This window comes from Mya arenaria, chromosome 4 (genome assembly GCF_026914265.1).
Source record: "Mya arenaria isolate MELC-2E11 chromosome 4, ASM2691426v1".
Lineage (NCBI taxonomy): Eukaryota > Metazoa > Mollusca > Bivalvia > Myida > Myidae > Mya > Mya arenaria.
The window spans coordinates 47,324,516-47,349,050 of record NC_069125.1 but is presented as its reverse complement, the minus strand read 5'-3'; the positions used below and the strand labels follow the sequence as shown (position 1 = coordinate 47,349,050).

The 24,535-nt window shown below is 35.6% G+C and overlaps 1 protein-coding gene across 1 annotated transcript; it reads right to left on the bottom strand.

Annotated features, from left to right (window-relative positions):
- Positions 1–6,186: 6,186 nt before the first annotated feature.
- On the bottom strand, positions 6,187–18,150 carry LOC128232732 (protein RFT1 homolog). Its single transcript, XM_052946448.1, has 13 exons — positions 18,016–18,150; positions 17,646–17,781; positions 17,142–17,344; positions 16,209–16,398; positions 14,586–14,687; positions 14,191–14,325; positions 13,735–13,864; positions 13,198–13,328; positions 11,068–11,212; positions 9,979–10,084; positions 9,028–9,156; positions 8,653–8,773; positions 6,187–8,196 (listed from the first exon to the last, which is right to left on the bottom strand). The coding sequence occupies exons 2-13, from the start codon at positions 17,748–17,750 to the stop codon at positions 8,041–8,043; spliced, it is 1,653 nt and encodes a 550-aa protein (XP_052802408.1). The 5' UTR covers positions 17,751–17,781; positions 18,016–18,150; the 3' UTR covers positions 6,187–8,040.
- Between the last annotated feature and the right edge of the window lie 6,385 nt (positions 18,151–24,535).

The following is a 24,535-nucleotide window of genomic DNA, read 5'->3' as shown; positions in this document are numbered from 1 at the left end:
AAAAAAGGTTGTGGTGGTGGGGTAGTGAATTCCTGTTGGTCTTCGATTCAGCAAAGTTTATTGGGAGGCACCTATTATAGATCGTTTGTTTTAGACGTGGATTTAAATGATGTACAACGCAAACATTTCTACAAACGTCTTAAGATAATTAGGGACATATTTATTTGTTAATATGCATTTATTTTTTCAGCTTGATTTGTATTAGGTTTGAAAATGAACTGAACATAAATAAAAAATAAATTCGTAAATATTTAATTGCCCTGTTTGCAGACGTCTTAAATTTCTTACTTTTATTCATTTCTTTCTTTTCTGGACAAAAAACGTTCTATAAATTTGGTGAGAACTGTGCAAAAACTAGGAAACATTATTATTATGATACGTACACTTTACGATGTTAAATCGTATTTATTTATATTTCTATTATTCGTTCCACTGGCTTTTATTGTGTTCTGCACGTTACATCCGTACAAATACCCGGCCATTTAATCATAACCATTTATCAAACGCATAAAGTAGTTTTGACAGATTTATACTTGACACCATTCACTATAAATTTACGAGTCCAAATAAGGATAGAATGATTCAGCTAGATTGTAAAGCCATGAAATACATTTGTTTATTTCTTTCTTATCTCCTTAATATAGATCCTAATTATAAATAGTATAATACATTCCGTCAATCAATGGCGTTTTTTTGCCTAGTCGCTGGATAACCGGTCCTTCGCATAATTCCCCTAAATTGTGCTTATTGTTATAAAGATAAGCCGGAAAACGACGAGACAGGCATTTGCGAACACCCTAACTTTAACACAGACATGGACATGTGCTACGCCGCGCTTCACATGACAATCAAACGGTCTATAATCCAGTTCCACAGTCGTGATTGATTCCCTGCGAAGTTGTCTTTCTTCTTGCCTCTAGCTCTCTAGGCATAGGGAAATGCCTATACTTTTACAGGAACAAACCACACCATCATACAAATGAAAACAATAAGACTAGAAACCATCTGAAAAATGCACAAAGTGACATTAATAATAACACTTATATCATTATTATAAACTCAATATCAAACGCATCTTATTTTGGCTTTTATGCCTCTATTTCCTTTCCATGAGCCTCACTTGTACCGCCATCTTGAGACTTTTTTGTTTCTTTTGATTCATTTTCCCCATCTTTTTCGTCTTTTCCATCATTACCACCATCGCCGTCAGATTCGCCGTCGCTTTCCGATTCGCTGCTATCACTGCCACTGCTGTCCCCTCGTCCTTTCTTCTTTTCGGCATATCCGGTGAAGTCGTATATCCGCTTGGGGTACGCCTTGACGGCGTACGCTACCTCTCGGAGCTTTCCCGCGGCCGTCTCAAGTTCCGACGGTACCAGACCGTGCAGCGTCACCAAATTGAGCCGTCTGTGGTAGTAGGAGGGTAAGAATTTGATGGAGAAGCCGTGGACGATGGTGGCAATCATTTCCAGGAACCAGTCTTGTACTGACGTCAGACGTCCAAGATTCTTGTGCGTCATGGTGAACAAAACGTTTATTAGAATGTCGTTGTTGAGTTTGCCAAGCTCAGCCGGAAACTGCTCCCGAATTATGTTGAAGATAATGAGCATGTGGCGGAAGTTGATCCCCTGGTTGTTCTCATTTAGAATGGTGAACAGGTGATGTTCCGTGAGGCTGACGTCCACCTGCCATGACCGCGTCTCCTTGCTAGCGTTGTTCCGGATAGCGCCAACATGATATTCCTTCTGAAAAGGTACAACAATCTCATTATCAAAATGACAATCATATGATAAAGGCGATCTGATATGAACAATAATATTACTGTTTAATGAATGTAGATAGTGTAATGAATAAAGTATTCAATACCAATATCGCCCCATTGCTTAGTCAAACTAAACAATGCTCAATAGTCTGTAAAGTCTCAATCTTGAGCGACGTACACATTCATGTAACGTCTAAAACACGTTAATTTGTCATTTGTCACAATTATGCCAGTACAACTTATTTGATATCGCAGTTACATCGATAAAGATATGACAAACTTGATTTTAATCTCTTTAATCTATAATACTGTCAGTTCACGGATTTAATTGATACTTCTACTGCAAGCAACCTTGCCTTGGGTTGGAGGACAGCTAGCATGTTTCCCGCCTCCAGATCCGACCGGATTAACTCCCGGAGACGCTTCTGGGCGGGGATGTACTGGCCGAAGCTGGGGACGGGAGCGCACAGCTGGACGCTGGAAGGCAGCTCGTCCAGGATAAACACCGGAAATATGTTCAAGGTGAACACGAACTCCCCTTGATGCTGGCCAATCCCTCCGTCGACGTTGGTATTTCCGGACTGTAGGTCAACCAGTGTCGCGTGCACCAGCGCCGTGCCGTCGGCCGCCAAGGAAAACCGCAGCAGCCGCACCTTGTTGCTCTCACTCTCAAGGATGGAGCACGCCTTCGACACGCCTGCGGACGTGTAAAATACACAGGGCAGGTTACCAGAAACTGGCAGCTGATATCATTAAAATACTCTCCATGATATCGGATAATACTTTCATACTGGTAGATGGATCAACAGCTACTGTCACATTTCAAAATATTTAAGAAAATTTCTTCACTTTTATTCAACTGTTAAATGGCTAAAAATGCATTTCGTAATTATCATAAACGGCTCCACACTCCCAAACATATCCAGAAAAGGAATTGTTTTTCAAAAGAAGACCTGCACGACAGTGGAACCATCCCTAAGGAGATATGCGTATGTACCTCAGTTGGTTTATACTAATGTATTTTAGCTTGATAGTGAGGAGAGAAAAAGGTGATTAGAATCACTTTCGATTCGGATTCCCGAGGATGAACCAGTTATATATAATATAGTGTAGTTCCTTGGACGCTATGAGAATGTGCCTGTGCTGGGGTTCGAGCCCACTCTTTATCATAAGATAACGTTTATACTCTACGGACCTGTGTTGAACCAGGCACTGATGCCCCTGGGTGGCAGGAAGCCGCCCTTGTCCACGTGTGGTTCCCACTCGCTACGGACCAGCATCGTCTCCTCGCGGCTCAGACCGGGACTCAGCTGCACAAGGCACCGGTGCTGCGGCATCTCGTCAAAGCCGCGTTGGACGACCTGGTGATGGAGTTTTAACAATTTAAAATATCATCTCTCAAATTCACAATTCAAGCCGTATAAAACTGTTGGTTTTGCTCTCAAGTGACATGTTCAGAATCGTGAATGATCTCATTTTCAACCAGTTTTTATAACGTTAATGCCTTGCCAAGTAGTCTTCAGTCTTCTTAACCGATTAATAAAACAGCTTTGATTGCGCACAACAGGCACCACTTATATCCCGTGCTATGCACAGAGTTTCACTAAACCCTGAATTTCAAATGCTTAATATTGCCTACATTTTAAGATGTCCGCCTTTCACGAAAGAAGCCCATCACGTAGCTTCTTATATCAGTTGGTGTTATACCCGCAAAACGACACGAGATCCTTCGATACACGAGCACGATATCATGCACAATTTAAGCTGATGATACAACTTATAATGTGCCCCTTTAGTGACACAGATCATATCATTAGTCAAATTCGTGATAGCTCAATCCTGGCGGAAGCTGATAGAAGTGATGGTGTCGTTTTGTGGGTATAACACCAAACGAATAGTTCGATGTAAAAAGCCACGCGATGGACTTGGTGAAAGGCGGGCATCTACAACTACCACGAGATCCCACATACCCATACCTTGAAGGCGTTTGGTTTTAATGGCCTCATTAGGGGCACCATACATTCATACGAGTCATGCGTCAGTGCCCTCAGGGGAGCGGTTTTGACGCCAGACGCCTTTGTGCACGTGAAGAAGAGCTTCCATTCTGACGTCAGCGAGTAAGCGACGCCCGTGATCAGCTGCACCAGCTGGGCTGCCACCTGTCACAGGAAATACAGCGTAATATGGAGCGAGTTTGTAACAATGAACAGTTGAAGCAGAAGTGTATAAGGTCTTATATTGTTTGGAACTCGCAAGCAATTTTTCTGCATTCCATATGGACGATCAAGTGTTTTTGATTACAAGAATATTCATTGAAGACTTTGTGTAGAAGAAAGGCAATCATAATTTTGAGAGGAATACCTTGTATATTTTCTCATGGCGTTTCCTCGGGGAGCGATGACGAAGCACTTTTCTAAAGAATTCCTCGAGGTCCGGGCCGGGGTCCACCTCTTTCTTGACTCGGCGCGTGAGGTTCCGCTGAGGGTCCTGGAACGCCGACCATCGGTCATCCGGGGCCTCTTCGCCACTCCCTGACATGTCCAATAAGAGCGACGAATCTAATACATGCAATGTCTTCAAAACGTGTATCACCTATGACAAATTACATTAATTCCCATTCTTTTCTAACTTAAACTGTGGAGACTAGGCAATAACATACGTGAGTTGTTGTATGCCGCATTTGATATAAGACTCCAACGAAGTCTGTAATAATTAAATCTTAGACCGGAAATTATTGTTGGTCTCGGATTAATGTTATATACTCCCAAGAGAAATGCTTGAAATGGAATATCAATAACCAAGGAATTAAGTAAATATTGTCTCAAAAATGGAATCAATTTTAATGACCAAAATAATATCGAACATAAATGTAAATATCGAATTTCATTAACAATGTTAAGAAGTTGTGTAAATGAAGTGGCTTTTGGCACTTCTATAAAATGCCTCTTTATTTTGCCTGAGCGAAATGTAATAAACGGATGGAACATATTAGCGTCTATATTTTTTTAATTCACCTTTCGCCAATCGTTTTCTCCTATTGAATGTGCAGACTAGGCAAGAATGTGAGTGGGTAGATGTATGCATTCAATCAAAATGTTAAAGTAATTTGTACTTAATTCCATTATTAATTAAAATGGGCCGCAAAAGCAAGTGATTAAAACCTAAAAGGATTCATTGCCATTGATTGAAACACATATTTTTATGAAATAATACAAATAACAAGATATATTTCGATATAAATAAATAAAAAAATCATCGAAAGTTAAAAACTTACACGATCCCTTTCTTCGTCATAATTGACAGATCATTTTGTCTTAGGCAAGTCAGCCATTTTTTTTAAATACAAGGCATCCTATTTTATGAGGCATCCTATTTCATGATGTATGCAGCTATATCAGTGGGTATTGATGGAGGGAATATAAAACATCTTTCACGCTCAGTCTGACAACCCATAGACCCCTCTATTGTAATGTTAACTTCAACGAATGCATGTCGAAGCTCGTAGTTGCATACGTACACTTGTTCAACAGTTTGAACAATTAACCAGAAATTTAGGTTTTTCTCCATTTTATTGTTTCCTTTCGTTCACATGATTGCCACTATATTAGAAACAAAAACATTCAAGTTAAAATATTAAAGTGACACTCTTATTCAAAATCAATACATACACATGTATAACAAACATCAATTTTGACTTATAAACCTTTAACTACTTACTAAATAATGCATTTCTGAAAAATGATATTACTGATAACAAAGATGTAACCGTGTATTTAATAACAGAAAACGCAAAAATATTAAAAGATTGGTGAATGCTGAATTTTTTTCTGTGATCTACTTTAGTCCCATAAGGTAGCATCACCGTGCTGTATGCACATTTAGTCCCATAAGGTAGCATCACCGTGCTGTATGCACATTTAGTCCCATAAGGTAGCAATACCGTGCTGTATGCACATTTAGTCCCATAAGGTAGCATCACCGTGCTGTATGCACATTTAGTCCCGTAAGGTAGCAATACCGTGCTGTATGCACATTTAGTCCCATAAGGTAGCAATACCGTGCTGTATGCACATTTAGTCCCATAAGGTAGCATCACCGTGCTGTATGCACATTTAGTCCCATAAGGTAGCATCACCGTGCTGTATGCACATTTAGTCCCATAAGGTAGCATCACCGTGCTGTATGCACATTTAGTCCCATAAGGTAGCAATACCGTGCTGTATGCACATTTAGTCCCATAAGGTAGCATCACCGTGCTGTATGCACATTTCTTTCAACTCAAACTCGGTATCCTACATAAGAACAACTGTTTTCGACATTTATTAATCCTTTTTCGAATATTAAGACGATAGTATTAATTGTGGTAAATCTTATTTGGGAGTAAGAGAGTATCTTTAAACCATGAAATAACATCAAGACAAGAACATAAGCATGGCACGTATTTCAAAGACATATAAATGTATATCATTAAAATTTATTTTAAACAGATAGAAAATCATGGATGTTTATTCAAAGTGAACAATTACTTTCAAACAAACAATTCAAGTAAGAGTATAAAACAGGACAGTTTGGCATATCCTTTAATACATTGAAAAGATACATGGGGTCATTATTGATATAAATAATAACAATTTGTCATCAAAACTTAATAAAACAAGTTACTTTTAATGGAGAAAAGAAGGAAAACAGCCACACCCAAGTTTTGACATTTTTACTAAACAGACATCTATTATATTTGAATTCAAAATAAATACATGTTTTGTATCCCAAAAAGTTGAGTTTTAAGATAGAGACTGCCTAAATTACTACTGTAATAAAGTTCCATTATTAATAAAAACAAATAATTTTAACCTTTACAGACCCAAGTTTCGTGCGATTTTTATCTGTTTGTCGAGTATAACTGCTGTATATAAATATTCTGCCTCTGTGTACTTGTCGGAGAGCCCTTACAAAGGGTTCGGGTGAAACAGCAGGCACAGCCTTATCGCTATCAGCATCATGTCAGTTCATTTACCGGTACGTGCTCAAAATTGAAAATCACATTCATACATGACATATTTTCTGGAGACCATTCAGGGGGATTTGTTCAAAAGGCTGAAAATTCAGGGGGATTTTGGTTGTATTCAGGGGGATTTTTTTAGCAGGTCTAAGTTGGCGAAATTTTAAAGTATTTTTAGACGCAAGTATGAAAAAATGTATTCACATATAGTTTGCTTTGAAAACCTCTTCACTTTTTCATTATACAAAATTATTTTATGTCATGATTTATCATATTTTTATGATACACTGTCATGTCATACTGTAATGCACTTGCAGAACAAAATACGACATTGGAAAAATATGTTTTCGAGACAATTAAATTAAAGTTACCTTCCTCCAAAGTCTTTAAAAAAATTGTGCTTAATTCTATCAGCTTTGATGACTTTCAGACAATAAGAGAATAGAATAAATATTATTAATTTCTTTCTTCCAAAAGAGTAATATTTCTTTGCCTTTGATAATTACTACAAATTAATTGATCACTTGTTGTAAAAGTTTCCTTTTGGAGAGTTTCACTCACATACTGTGGTTTCACTTTGTCATTATTGCCTGATGTAATTTTTTTTTTTTTTAAATTCCGGGGGATTTTTATCTCCCGCCGGGAGATCGGGGGATGGATCGAAATTCCGGGGGATTTTCCTCCGCCGGGGATATGGCATGTATGCACATTGTCAAACTGAACACAGCTCCAAGTCAGGGTTAATTTGAAATGATGGTGACACATTTGTTTCAAAGCAATGGAATGAAGGAACACTATCACCGTCAATCCTTTTCCTTGCCACAAACTCTGTTTCTCTCTCACTGCTGTTTCCTGTCAATAACTGTAACACTGAAAGAAATGAGTCCTTACTATCCCAGGACATAGTTCCCCTCCCCTAATGTCCTTCAATCCTGTTCTTGTACTACTGCTTACAATTTTCAGCAGAAATAGTGCACACAGTGTCCCTTTCACAAATGCCCTCGGTGTTTCTGTCTGTCTCTGTACTTCGAGAAACGCAGAAACTATCAGCAGAGGCAAATTTTCAATTCAAAAGTAAAATATTTCTGTTTTGTCCTTGTTCTACAATACAGTAGTTAGTATCACAAACTACATCCCAGTGAAACCCACCAAAACCCAACAATTCCAGTATTATTGTCTTTCAATGTACATGTATTACAGGTTTCTTTCTATAACACTTGTAACTGGATTGATTATTACAGCCCACTATTCAGACATAGACCCCCATTCCAAAGTTCCCTCAGTGTTTATGCCAGTTGTTGTACTGCTGTTTTATGAAGGTGACCAGGGCTGTCTCCTTGAGGTAGACCAGGGCCAGCACGGCCAGCAGACAGATCCCGCCCACACCAACATGTAACACCCGCCCCACAAGTCCCTGATCACAGCACAGAATACGCTGGAAATGGATAACATAATTATATTAGTGATATGAAAACCATTTCACTAGGATTATATAGTTTAATTAGATTGTATTGAGAAAGTATAATGGCATATAAAATACATTAAATAATTATTATATCATTTCCATTAATGACTTATTTATAAAAATATCAATATATCTTCAGAAGAGGATAAGACAAAACTGATTGGCAAATAAGTATAGTTGGCAGATGAATATGATTGGCAAATGAATTAGGATAAAGTTGTACGATGTTGCTTACTTTTTATTTAAAATGTCCTTTAACTTGAACATTTTGACCCTTCGATATATATGTTTACATAGACTGTAGTAATATTGTCCACATATTCATACCACAACTTGTCAGATTTCAATTAAATTAAGAGACTCATACAATGTGCATAATTATAATTCTTTTTACAATTAAATCTGTAAAAAAGCTGTCACTAAAACCTCAGAGGCTAGCGTAGCTATCAATGCTGCTAGAAGGCTGGCTATCACAGCTGGATGAGGTATCACATCATGTAGAGGTTTAAACTTGCTACCTCGGAAATACTGCAGGATGTAGTAGATACTGGAAACAGGATAATTAAATATAGAAGTTTAGCGTTGGGTATTGTATTCACTAATTAAGTAAGTTTTGCTGCCTTTTTTAAATTTTCCGCAGCAATTAACATAATGAGTATATCATTTAAATTAAAGATGCTTTAATGTTAAGAGCTGTCCCAGGCATATTGAAAGATGAATAATTTAAAAGAGTAGGAGGGGAAAATTATGCATTCATTTTTATTCCTTTTTTTTAACAAATATTCTTCAATATCTTATTACCTGTGAGCGATTCTGGCAGCCATATTGAGGCAATTTGCAAGTATAAACCCCACACTTCCACACACAGATGTCAGCAGCAGCGACGACAACAAAAACAGCAGTGAAAACACCACCATCTTCTGGTTATATCTGCCATTTCAGAATAAATGTTTTGGAAACAAGTTTAATCAAGTACATACAAATAAGTAGCTTTTCCAATGTTCTACATAACAATTGAGACATGCAGAAAATAGGTACGGAACTTTTGGCAGCTTTGTTGGAATTACATGTATGTTATGCATACTGAATCAAACCATGTCAGAGCTTTAACTTACTCAATTCTTTGATAAATAATTAAATATGATAACAGTGCATAAAATAACAACTGACCAGAGACTTTGTCTAATGAAGCTGCAGTTTTGATGTAATCATTTGTATTTCAGCAAAACAATTCGAAGAAGACATCAAGGTGAAAAGTAACCACATGTTAATTAGCCAATAAATATAACGACAAAAAAAGAAAATAAGAAAATGAAACAATTATTCAGTTGGTAGCCAAATTCGAAATGCAGGCACTCTGGTTCTGCTGTTGGGGACCATATCTACTGCAGCAAGGCAGATATATACTCTCAGACAGCTTTATGTAACATATATGTCAAATGAAATGAAAACTGCGGTGGAAATTGTCAATATTTAAACAAATTGTCAACAATTGAATGTCTATTTTTTGGGCTTAAATAAAATATTTTAGAATAAGACATTAATTTTTGTGGAAAGTTTTTTTTATCAGGTAGTAGGATAGTGAGAAGATTTCAAGGGGCCTTATGCAACTGAATTTGTAATCTCTTTATTTGTAAATATAGGCAAATACCTGTGCACTGGTCAAGGCAGAGAGTGGGGCTTTTAATGCTAGCATGGCTTATTTTATAGGTGAAAACTTTAATCTGTCAGGCAATACATAGTTCTGCTCACCTGTCAACTTCCTGTTTGCTCATGGTGGCGAACACGAAGCACTCAGTGGTCCCGTTCAGGGCAATAACCAGAACATACAGGCAGTACCATCTTAACAACACTGGGCCTGAAAGTTGCCAAATAAGAAATAACATGTGCTCTCACTGTAAGTGACGAATGCCTCTGAAGCGGTCATTTAGAAAAGGAAAACAATAGCAATGAAATGTGTGGATAAAGAAAGGAATTTAGCCGGATGCACAGATGGATAGACCTTAGAGGTAGGGACACGGGTCTTGCACAGGACACGTTGTCTTATTATGTCAAACACATGTGGCAAGTTATTTAAAATCTGTCCAAACAAGAGAAAGTTACAGCCTGGACACAAAATCCTATACTTTATTTCTTTATATGCAGCATTCCATATTTAAAAAACACTAAGTGTGACCCTGACAAGAAGTCATAGGTCATGCACGTAACACATCATCTTGGTATGTCAAACACACGTGGCAAGTTATTTTAAAATCTGTGCATAAAAGAGAAAGTTACAGTCTGGACACGAGAAGTTGAGCCTGACCAATGGATTGATGCTCCAACATTTCTTGTTTATCAGTTTTTTCCTTCATTAATACAGCCCCTAAAATGAGTCTTTTTATGTCTTTTCACAATAGAAAACATAACCAAATAAACTCCTTACAGTTGAAGTTACCCTATAAAAAACACCCCCAAAACACCTCTAGGTTGGCCCAGACGGACAACGGTGCGATTTTAATACAGGTGGGCATAAAAATCGAGAGAGTATTAAGAAGAAATATTTAAACAGATCCATAAAAATAGAAAGAGTATTAAGAAGAAATATTTAAACAGATCCATACAAAGGTGCGGGAAATAATCCTCCCATACAAACAGTTCTGCTACAACAACTCCCAACCTGGCAGTAGAGAAGAGATAATAACTGTTTACTGCTTTTGGGTGCAGCTGAAATAGAATCTGCATGAGTACTGACTGTTTAGCCTTATAACTCCTGTTACTCAAATAGAAAGGTCCAAGGCAAAATGTGAGACGATAATTACAAACACCATGACTACTGCCCCCGTGAGGACAACCACTTACCAGTCCCTGTTGAGAGAAGACCCCCACCATATAGGTCCAAGGCTAGATATGAGTAGGCCATTCCAAAAACAAGGATTATGGCCCCAGTGAGGACAACCAGCTTCAACAGACAGCTCAGCACATCAACTGCTAGAGCACAGGAATCCTGCATATAGGATGAAACAACTTAAGGATGTATAAACAGTCATCTATCAAAATCAGAGCAAATGATACAAGAAAATGAGAGCACTCCAAGATACATTTGTAAATCGAACATCTATTGTATAACTATGTTTCTAATTTTATATGAAAGAAATTCAAAAAACACAAGACACAAACATTGCACACTGGTCAAGACTGAACATTCCTGTGTATTTCTGTCTGTCTGAATGCAATGACAACAGTGAACCTATACCCAATGTTTACTTTAAAAAAAAAATCATTATGTTAAAACCATAAAACACAAGAATTGTCACTGAAACCGTGTGTGCGTGCTTGACTATTCTGCTGCTTTTAAGTTTAACAATTGCAAAATAGAGTTATCTTTGTAGTGAAAATAAATGTGTATGAGTCAGGATGAACCTATCTTACACTCTCAGCCATGGAAGATACTTATAATATGCATATAATGCAAATATTGCCCTTTATTATTTGACTTCAAAATGCTGGTTAATGTTTGGTACGTAAGCTCAAAGGTAAATATCTCAGCAACTGCTTGATGATTGCATTTAGACCTAATACAACAGTACTCAAAGATCAAACTTTGTTAAATTATCAAGTTGTATTAGGTCTAAATGCAATGCATCAAGCAGTTGCTGAGATATTTACCTTTGAGCTTACGTACCAAACATTAACCAGCATTTTGAAGTCAAATAATAAAGGGCAATATTTGCATTATATGCATATTATAAGTATCTTCCATGGCTGAGAGTGTAAGATAGGTTCATCCTGACTCATACACATTTATTTTCACTACACACAAAAGAGTTCCAGCAAAAAATACATTTTTACCTAATTTTGTTGAACTGAGGTGGGAGAAAAAGCATCTACCATAGCCGCTCATGTAAGATAGGTTCATCCTGACCCTCGCACAGGGTGTTTCGCGGAAACTCAGTAGACCTCGTTTCCGCAAAACACCCTACACTAGGGTCGGGATGAACCTATCTTACACTCTCTGCCATGGAAGATACTTATAATCTAACATGAATAATTAAGTAGAATGGGTAGTTGGAAATGCAAGCCTCAATTTTCAAAACTGTATGAGCTGAAATGATGGCTTAATTATTGTTACATGCAAAACCTTAACCACAATTTCCAAGTTCAAAGATAAAGGGCCAAAAACTTGCATTATATGCAAAATAGAGTAATAATGCAAAATAGAGTAATAATGCAAAATTATTCAAGTAGGTTAAATGGTTGAGGTATCATTGCATAAAGTCTCAATACAATACATCAAGCAGTTAGTGACACATTAACATATGTGTGCTAAAAAATGCAAAACCTTAACCAGAATTTCTAAGCCAAATAATAAAGGGCAATAATTTGCATTATATGCAAGATATAGTTATCTAAATTGGCAATAATTTGCATTGTCTGCAAAATAGAGTGATCTAACTTAATAAATTAGTAGTTCGATAATTGGGAACTCATATCTAAGGCTTCAATGCAATTCATGATGTGTTGCTGAGATATTGACTTACATGTATTTACATGCAAGACTATAACAATATTTTAATTCAAATCATAAAGGGTCATTATTTGCATTATATCCAAAATAGAGTTATCTAACTTGGTTATTCCAGTGGGTGATGTTTATGTATTGTTGTATTAAGTCTCAATGCAATACCTCACGTAGTTGCTGAGATATTTACCTATGTGTGCTTACATGCAAAACTTTAACCAGTATTTCTCAGTTGAAAAAATGTCCATAATTTGCATTAGGATAGTCCAGGGAACTAATGCTCTCCTTATTCTTCGAATAGTTAAGCTAGTATCTTGTGACGCCACATGCACAGATTTTTTTTATTATACTATGCATTTTGTCCCAGTTAGAATCATCAGTAACCATAGTTTCTGGAATAGAGACTTTTCAGATACAGGCCATTAATCTCAATAAAATATATATTTTCTATCATGACTCGACTTGTAGACCTGTTTCTGTTTGTCTCTAGGCTGGCCATGTGTGAGTAGCTGTGAGAAGAAAAGATACCCGCTCTCCTCGATGGGCTGGAAAATTAACCTCGCCGCCAATGAGCCAAGGTTGTTGACTATGTCATATATACCTGCAAAAAAACAGGTTATGCTCTTTAGTTTGGTTAAACAGATTTTAGTACTAAGATACTTACTTCAAGACCACGATGACTTTGTTTAGATGTTTAGGTTTCTAAAAGAAATCATATTACTGCAATATTCTGTTTTAATGATAACAATATTGCTTTATTAAAAAAGTTCATGTTATATAATCATATCTATATAAAACTGTTTCAGTGTTTTATTATACAAGAAACACAATTGAATGAACAAAAATCTCTATGGATATATATACTCAAAAATATTAATTGTACATGAATCTCTTAATTCAGATGTGTTAACCATGTGCCATAAAAAAACAAAAAAACAACAACATCAAACCGTTTTTCTAATGAAGAAGCATTTCTAAAACATAAGTCTTCAAAAATGGATCAATACCTTGATCAGCAAATGTGAGCACACCAAAAATGGTCATGACATATTTTTCTCCTTCAGTCAAAAGCTGCTTCAGGAAACTTTGTTTGAAAAAGCTCACTGTAAGCCAAGCCTGTCTGGGATCTATGAAAGGCTGAAAGAGACAAACAGAAGCTTAAAGTAACAGACATTAAATACATAACAAGTATTAGGAAGCAGATACAGATATAAACTGAAAAGATATACATTAAGATGAAATTAAAAACATATTAACATAAATTAACTTTTACAAATAATTCTTTAATATTTGCTACACCTCGACGATAGACAAGCTTATTTTCTGGACATTCTTTGAAATAACCTTTTTTAACTTATCCATTAAAATCAATGAGGCTTTAATAGAAAAAAGATACCAGAAAACAGAATTATAAGTTATTATAATCCTATTTACTATAACACCATTACATCCTTGTGCATTACCAAATCTCTTGTTGATGTTGGAAACAGCTGAGATACTGATGTAAACGGGAATGTGTCATCTTTCTTGCCATACACAACGATGTAGTAGATGAAATAGACATAGTACACCAGACTAATTACAACTCCATAAACCACCTGAAGTAAAAGATTCATTCAAACATTACACAAATATTTTCAAAATCTGAAAACATGTAAAATTATAGTATATACAGTTGTAAATTTACAATCAGACTAGCATTTTCTGGAGTTTCAAGATAATATTCTGTATAACGATTTCCAAACTATTGACCTAATGTTTTTAAAAACTGACAAAATATCTACATATTATATCTGGCAACAAACCAGCAAAAACAGGTAAACATCCTCAACACCCTTTTATTTATGAAGCAATGTACCTGAGCAAGGGCAAAGTTGTAGAGGCCGAGACTCGGGAAATAGATGACCAGGAACACAGTGAGGACACTCTTACACACCTCTGCAATCCCCTGTGAAAACACCTGTAAAAACCAAAGAAATAAATGAATGGGACCATTTTATCAACAATATATCATATGTTCAGGACATTTTATTTTTAAGTGTCTGAAGGTGAATAAAAGAAAATGCAAATTTAAATATAGTGAAAACAAGAGCTGTCACAGTATGTGAAGAATGCCCCCGAATGTGACATTGACCTATGAACAAGGTCAGTACATGAAAAGTTGATCTTGCCTTTACGTGTCAAATACATATGGCAAGTTATTTTAAATTGCCTATGAACATAAAAAAATACCACCCCTGCTTGACAACCTACACTGTTATGTCCTTATATTCAGAATTCCCTTGTGAATAAACACTTAGTGTATCTTTCACCTTAGAGGTAGGGACATGGGTCTTGCACACGACACGTCGTCTTGGTATGTGGAACACATATAGCAAGTGATTTTAAAATCTGTCCATACAAGGGAAAGTAACAGCCCAGACACGACAACCTATACTCTATGTCCTTATATGCAGCACTCCATTGTGAATAAACACTAAGTGTGACCTTGACCTTTGAGGTAGGGACACGGGTCTTGCACGCGACACGTCGTCTTGGTATGTGGAACACATGTGGCAAGTTATTTTAAAATCTGTCCATACAAGGGAAAGTTACAGAGCCGGACGGACGGATGGCGCGATTTTAATATGCCCACCTTCGGGTGCATAAAAAGCACTTTTAAATAAACATAGACTACATGTAACTTTTTGCTTTAAAATAAATTTTTTAACAAGCAAGAATAAAACATAAGTGGACTTGCTCAACATTATGTGTATATGTACATGTATTATCTTAAAGCTGCACTCTCACAGATATACCATTTTCACAACTTTTTTTTTTTTTGTCTTGGAAAGAGCAAATTTTTGCGTAAACATCTTCAAACCAATGCTGAAAAAAATTCAAATGGTAATTTTTCATATTTCAGTTCGAAAATTGATGTTTTATGGCTTAAGCTGTTACTAACGGTTTAAGAAAAATGCATAATACATCAATTTTTGAACTTAAATATAAAAATCTGCTACCTAATTTTTTGTCAGCAGTCTATATAACTGGTTTCCATGGATTTTTGCAAAAATTGGCTTGTTCAAAAAAATAAATCAGAAAGTTGTCAAAACGTTCAATCTGTTAAGATTGCAGCTTTAATAAGGCTAACAATACAGTCCAATTGCCATTAAGTTTGACAAGAAGAAACAACAGATTACTCAATAGTCCTAGCCATTTTTCATAGTTGCCTATATGTAAAGCACCAGTCAATTATAACCATGGCCCCCCAAGGTCAGGGGAATAGCTGGGACTTTGACTTTCAGTCCAGCCAAGCACGGGTAAAGCCCCACCCTGCGGATATGAACTGCTGGCAAAATCCCCGAGAAATGCCCCACACCCCAGGGACCCTGGTTAAGGCCCATTCCCTGCTCTTTTTTTTTACAAATATATAATGGTGCATAATATGACACACAGTTGCCAAGTAAATGTAAAACAGTCTCCCATAATAGTGCATTACCTTCAGCTTGACAAACATGTGCTTTTGAGCAAGGACGAAGAGTGGCTGAGAGAGGCAGTTAAGGACAGTGGCCAGGGCAAAACTGGCCACTCCAACACTGTACCCGGGCATGAGAGTGGGCTCTGGGTTCTCCAGCAGGTTCACCCACACCCACCCCAGCACACCTGTTACTACCAGGCTGGCTGGAACACTGAACGGTAGGTAAGAGAGAGAGTTTAACATTTATAACATGTTACATTAACTTACACTGTGTAAGCAGCTACCGGTAGTCAATTTGAAAAAAAGGAAATAGTGATTTTTAAAAGAAATGCATAACTGAAAATAAGTATGCAAGTATTTAACAATCTGGATCAAGTAAACTCATAATTTCCAAATTTCATTTTGAAATGATAATATACTTGTTTGTAATGAAGTACAACTGTTCATACCTTTTGATGTATAGAGAATATATGATATATTTCCCAATCTTCAGAAAAAAATCCCAATCAAAATATTTTTTTTATGAAAGTCTATTTACCTGTACTGGTTCATTCAACATCCTAATAAATTGGGTGATGTAATGTCTTGGGGATAATTGAAGTCAGAAATCATTGATTTTCATCACATTCAGAGATCAGTATGAAATATTATCTGTCATGATTTATTGCAATAGATATTTAAAACGCAATATCAGCCATTTGGGGTCTTTTGAAATGGAAAAGGAACTAATATGTTATAATTTCCTCATTCGCAGGAGACTGAAATCTTGTTCTTTTCACTGTAAAATTTCCCAATTTCTGCATATTCATGACGCAAATTTTCCCAAAATGTCTAGGGTCTTTTTGCCAAAATGGGCAGAAAAAGCCCTGAATATATAATGACATTAAATCATGATGCCCGATGGTGATTTTATTCATGACATAAACAACAATAAACATGTAAATTTAAACGTACGTGCACCACATGAGGTTGATGACTTGTGACCAGTTGTGTGTATCTAGCCGACTAAGGCAGGCCTTGTCAAATGCCTCTGTGGCAAGAAAGAGCGTGGTAGAGTACAGTAGTGTTAGACGAATATTAACAACTCCCAGCATGTCACGTGAAATATATCGCAGGACAAATGCATTCAGGGCGAATGTTAACATCCTGCTCAAAAGCTGAAAGGGAGGGAAAATGACACTGTGTTAGGGACACAAAATTGAACTTTTATACAAAGCTCTTATTTATAATAGAGAGACTCTTCTTAACATTTTTACATAAGTTTAAAACTAAGTAGCTTTATTTTGTGTGCTTTAACCAAAGAGCTTTATTTTGATGTGTTGAACTGTGACACTTTTGTTTATAAGAATTAATGTATTTTTACTATTGAAAACATATAATTCTCTACGGTGATTAAATTATCATTTTTGTTTAATTGAAAATATCTTGACTTTAAATGGACTACATTGTATATGATACCTGCAACACCATGCTGTACGATGCATTTTTGACTGCTCCAGCCAGAAGGTGCTTATCATCTCCAACCAGAAGGCACTTATCACCTCTACCTTGTACACTGCTCATTCTGTACAGTTTTCAGTCAGATTTTCTTGAACTGTAAATTTCATTACACTATTACAGCAATACAAAAATATGATTAATAACTTTTGAAAGAACCATTATAAGGTTAAAGAAGAAGACTGTTAAATTAATAACAAACACTGGGATTTAAACCATTGTTATTCAATAACTAAATAACAAAACAAAGACACTATCCGAAAATTGTATGGTCCGAATTATACTGAATTTAAAGATTTATAACTGAGGTCTATAAATCATATTTACTTACAAATTATTAATTCTCTGCGTAATGTAACTTTCAGATTTATGTCAAAAACAAGAAAAGGTATCTTCAACAAGCGTGATAATTGCTAGGAATTCCAAATTACGAACGACACGTATGGGGGCTGACATCTTTGGTGAACAATTTTTGTTTGTTTTGTGAAATGTACACCGTAAGGTTAAAAACAACTATACTGTATATATATATATATATATATATATATATATATATATATATATATATATATATTTATTTATTTATTTATACGGTATAGGAATATGTAGAATTGTAAAGCAGTTACACAGCCTGAATATAACAATTCTGTTACATTCATATCCATGGAAGTCATGACTTTATAGGGAAAAAGTCCATATTCATTTTGTGACCCAATTCATGCATAAAAACTATCCACGGAACCATAAAACAAAACACAAAAAAACTGCATCTGAGAACGATATTCCAAAATCTTACACAATTCACGGCACTGGGTCATTAACAACAATTGCTTGCAGGTCTCATAGTAACAAACCAAATATCTCATAAAGTTATAACACAGACTGATTAACAAAGTAGTAGTGATGATATATATACTAAAGCACAACATCATTAGAATGCTTTTGGATACATACGTGCGTTAATAAAGATTTAATTCAATGTGACAAATATTTAACACAGGATAATTCATTAAAGTTATTCAACTTATTTCCAATGGGGTCCTTACGACAAATGTAATTATTTGCCCAGATCTCAGTTGTAAGCTTTTTAAATTAGGTTTTCTTATACAAAAATAACATGCATGAACTCTTGACCAGTTAAAGAATGATTAAATGTTTGAGATCGAACTTTTACAGTTATAATGCAACCGATTGTTAAAACCATATGACAATTTAGCATAATATGACAAAAATCTTAGAACTGATATGCAATTTTAAATGAATAATAATTAATAAAATAGGAAATCTTCCATTTCTGCACATTTCATACCAACAATGAGATGTGATTTCACTTCTTTTTTAAAAGTATTTTTATTTTTCAATTCTTTTAACTTTATTGGAAGACTGTTCCAGTCCTGGATTGCTTGATAAAAGAAATTATTTAATATAAAACTGTCAGCCTGTGGCACTTTAAAATTTCCAGCACTATGTCTACTGTTGTAAGAATGTGTGGATGAGACTAAAGTAAAATGTTCATGTAAGTGTGATGGGCATTTGCTATTAAAGATTTTATGTACATGGTTAAGTCGTAGTTGCTTTATCCTATTTTCTATATTAAGCCATCCAATATCATTGAAAGCTGAGACTTTCAGGGAAGTTCTACACTCATAGCCATAAATAAATCTGACAACTTTGTTCTGAGTGACCTGTAATCTGTTCTTGAATTGTTTAGATATACCACTGTACCAAGATGTAGGTGCATAGTCAAAATGACATTGTATTAAGGAGTTACATAACAATTCTCTTAGTTTCATATCTAAAAAACGATTTTGTCTATAAAAAAATTTTAACAGAGAATTAACTTTACTGACAATATTGTTAACAATAGATGCAGCACTGAGATCATTGTCCAGTATACGTCGAAGATATTTAACGGATTGTTTAGGTTTTATGACCATTGCAGTTTACATTAAAGCTAACAACTTTTGTTAGTTTCCTTTTAGACCCAAATAAAATACATTCTGTTTTTCCAAGATGCAAAGACAGTTTGTTGTCAACTAACCACTTACTACAGTTTTCAAATTCCTTGCCGAGTACATTACTAATAACAGACGGATCTTTGTGTGAGAAAAGGATAGCAATATCATCTGCATATAATAGTAATTTACTTTTTTCACTTATGCTTATACTCACATCATTGACATAACAAAAAAAACAGCAACGGTCCAAGTATGCTTCCTTGAGGAACGCCACAAGAGATGTTCATGAATTGAGACGTTGTATTATTTACATTGACAACTTGTTTACGACCAGATAAATATGACTGAAACCACTCAATTGAATCTACACCAATTTCTTTACGATATCAAATGCCTTTTGAAGATCCAGCATAATCATTCCTGTATATAGACCTTTGGAATTTGGATCTTTGATATGGTCGGGCAAATGAATTAGGCAGGAGTCAGTTGAATAGTTACATCTAAAACCACTTTGAAATTCGTATAATAATCCATGTTTAACAAGGAAATATTCTATTTGGTTGTAAACAACTCTTTCTACGATTTTTGAAACTATACATAGTATGCTTACAGGTCGATGAAAGCGCGTAAAACATTAAGAAAACAATTTTGGCAGCAATAACATCATTTTCAAGTAAAACATTTTAAAGTCTATTTTTCATCTTTTCAATAAAAACACTTTTATTCTGAATATATATTTTATTTTCAAATATATCCACAGACACCTTATACCTCCCAAGAAAAAAACACTAACGTTAACATGTTCTTTTAAATAAACACATGCATGCACTGAATGCCTTCCAACAACAATTTACACATTTTCTTTGAAATGTCATCAATCCAAACATAATTTCCTCTGTTCTTCCAAATATTGCCACAGGCACCCTTTTCCCTCCCATCTACCATTTACTATGTTCTAACAAATAAAACCATGACCCGTATTATTCCTGCCATCAGCAATTTACTCATTCAGCCTAAAAAATATAACCATTGGTCTCTACCCATGCTTACAACAATAAAAAAGAAAATGTATCGACTCTAATATTTTAGAAGACGAATACCATTTTTTTTATTGAAGGTCCATTGTATAATGATATTCAAAAATCTGTATTGCCATCATTTCATTTACGGCATCCTAGTATGCACAAATTTAAAGAGTTTATTTTCACTAAAAATGAAGGAAAATTGAAGAATGCGAGTGTATTTGTTTACAAAGCTTTCACATAATGTTAAATAGACATTTTCCAACAGGTTAGTATAATAGGCATTATCATAGTTTGTCCATGCATGAGCTCTTCTGTTGTTAGTATAATAGGCATTATCATAGTTTGTCCATGCAGGAGCTCTTCTGTTGTTAGTATAATAGGCATTATCATAGTTTGTCCATGCAGGAGCTCTTCTGTTGTTAGTATAATAGGCATTATCATAGTTTGTCCATGCAGGAGCTCTTCTGTTGTTAGTATAATAGGCATTATCATAGTTTGTCCATGCAGGAGCTCTTCTGTTGTTAGTATAATAGGCATTATCATAGTTTGTCCATGCAGGAGCTCTTCTGTTGTTAGTATAATAGGCATTATCATAGTTTGTACATGCATGAGCTCTTCTGTTGTTAGTATAATAGGCATTATCATAGTTTGTCCATGCATGAGCTCTTCTGTTGTTAGTATAATAGGCATTATCATAGTTTGTCCATGCATGAGCTCTTCTGTTGTTAAGGTATGCTTTCATGCACGTTGATTTCTAACGGCAGAATATTGTTCATTGTACATAATGAATTTGAAATGTATGCATATTATATCTATTACATTTTCCTTTTCAATCCTATTTCAACATAATCATATAAAACATCACAAACATGGATAGCAATTTATTTACTTTAGTATTTTTCCTGCATACGCTCTAGGTAATTATATTTTCGAACTTAGATTGAAAGGGAGGATGTTTTATAAAACTCGAAAAAGTTAGAGTAAAATTACTCGAAAAGTTGATCGATAAATGTATGCAGGTTCTAAATCTAATTTTGTATAAAAACTATTAGTAAATATGTTACCGCACGAGTACATATTATTTGTAGTTGTCACCAGTGTGCACTTTATGCCTCATGGGTCTACGACCTTCTGATTTATTATAAATAAAACTTGAAACTTGAAAAACTTGAAACTATGTTTTCCTTTTTTTGTCTTATCTGAGTGACGTGATGACGATTACGAACAGTCAATTCGATATATTATTATTTAAAAAGAAATAGCAGCAAGAGATGACAATAAACAAAAACGTTTCAATTAAACAGAATTCTTGCAAAAAGTTGAATAACCGGTTTAATTTTTTTGTGTTTCGTGTTTCAAATATGTTCGAATTGACTATTATATTTTTACATTTTGAGGTATAATTTAATGAGTATAATTCACTCTTGCGCACAGTGGTCAGAAATTGGCTCAGTGTGAGCATTATTTGATAAGCTCATAGAGAGCTGAATTTTCTACCTTCTGTACCCTGTGCGTAGGAGTGAATTTAACCGAATGGACAAAAAGGTAATATATTCGAAGTAGATCAATATGTCCCCATCCCTCCGCCCGCCTTGCCAACCGCTACAGCCTCCTCCTCCCCAAACCAAAAAAAATACAAGCACAGTTTAATGCCAAATACCAGGAGCAGTGTTGCAGACAAGACCATTATACAATATAATACAATATTAGAATGATGGTTCTTGTGAGAGTAAGGGTGGCAGAGGTAAGAACATGGCTGTTTATGGGGAGTATGTCAAACAGTTGAGTTGAAGAACACTTGAAAAAACACACGCTAGAAACAATGTCCATGATTCTATACGGAAAAAGCCCTACGATTGAACGTTTTGACAACTTTTTAATATTAAGTCTTTGAACGAGCCTTTTTTGAATTTAGATCGCAGATTTTAACATTCAAGTTAAAAAAATCATGTTTTATGCACTTTTCTTCAATCCTTAGTAACGGTTTAAGCCATACAGTAAAACATTAATTTTCCGACGGAAAAATTAAAATCTACGATCTGATTTTTTGTCAGGGTTCTAGTATCATTGGTCTGCAAATATTAACGCAAAATGTGCTCTTTCCAAGACAAAATAAAATATATGTAAAAATGGTATATCTGTGAGAGAGCAGCTTCAAAGCAATGTCCATGATTCTAAACGAAAAGAAGCCATAGATAGACCTTTTTAGCTTTATATTTAAAGCACCCTTTAAAAATCACAATGCTGCCTTAACCTACTGTCCTCGATTTTGTCAAGCAAACACAACATAATGCATAGATGGCCGTTGTTTCATGTGTTTATGCTTTATGAATGTAGAAGCACGCAAACAAATCTATAATTCAAGCTAGTTTTTTACATTGACCACAAGATGTTAACGGTATTCACATGAAGCTCTGTATTCATTATGTATTGCAAGATACAAGGTGCATATATGTAGCATGGCCCAAAACGAGATTTGCATCTGCTTACGATACTCTTGTTAAATAATTGAACACAAATACCTGATTGGTATTGCTGTATAGGGTTTGCTCATATCTAATTGGCACAATTTTCGGTGTGCCTGGGACATTATTCGGTCACCGGTTTTTAAGGCCGCAAATTGTACCCAACACCGTAGTTTTTCAGCGGATTTGCCATACCTTATAATGTAGAGTTAAAGCCGACGATATCTCCGGAACCACCAATGCGGGGCGTTCGGGACCGGTATTGCCGTTTAGGTATCTCCATTCTCTACGTGACGCGACCGTCGGCGCATCTCTGAAGTGCCGGTGTAACGTTGTAAAGTGACCCCCATAGAATAATGACCCCCCGGTCATTATTTTATATAAAATAATGACCATTTTCTATAAAATACTGACTCCCCTTATAAAATAATGACCCCCCGATTTTATCTGTAAAATATTGACCCCCCCCCCCCCACTTAGCCTGTTACTAACATATCTATATCAATTCAAGTCACTGTCGTGTTTCTATGGCTTTTATATTTGTTGTTGTTGTTTTTGCTTCTGGAGCCGCTGCATGTTACTGCTGCAGAAGCTGCTGTGTCTACATCTATTGAAATGAAATATAAAATTGCTTCCATTTGAATTTCATTTAAATTATCATCAATGTAATACAATATACATAAGTCGCTTTAACGTAGCTGTATATGATTCAACTTCAAAGACAACATTGTTCTACTTCATCTGACGTTAGATAGCCTTTGTTCATACCGTGGAGGCATTGCTTAAAACGAATGTGTTAAAAATGCAAGGCTTTGAGGAGCTATTTAAGCAGTCACTGTTCGTGCCATGACTTACATCAAAGTCCATGATGTCACTGAGCGGTGTTTTTTATGTTTTATGCAGACTGCATCATTTCTAAAAATAGTTCCTTTGATTTACCTCAGAAAAGCCGCTCGTTCAACATCAAAGAAAACGACAGCGACACCGAAAGCAGTTCTACGTAAACGCGTGTATATATAAAGGTCTGTGGTAAGCAGTCAGTCCAACCTTGCAGCATGGACGAGAAAGATTACACAGATGTTGTAGAGTTTGTAAAAAATGGGAAGTATCCCGTTTCTGTAAAAGACAAGAACAAAAAGAGGAATTTTCGTAGAAAGTGCAAACCTTTTATTTTTGATGACGGGTTGTATTATAAGAAAACCAGCTCATCAAAACGTTTGCAAGTTGTTAAGAAAGGGAAGACAGATGACATCATTCAGAGCATGCATGCATCAGATCACGGAGGACATTTGGGAGTTTCAAAAACGTAAGTTTGATATAATGATTTCATTATCATGACCAAAAAGGAACTTGTGATTCCTGTGAGCCTGTGTTAGATATGACATTTAAGATTATTTAAATTA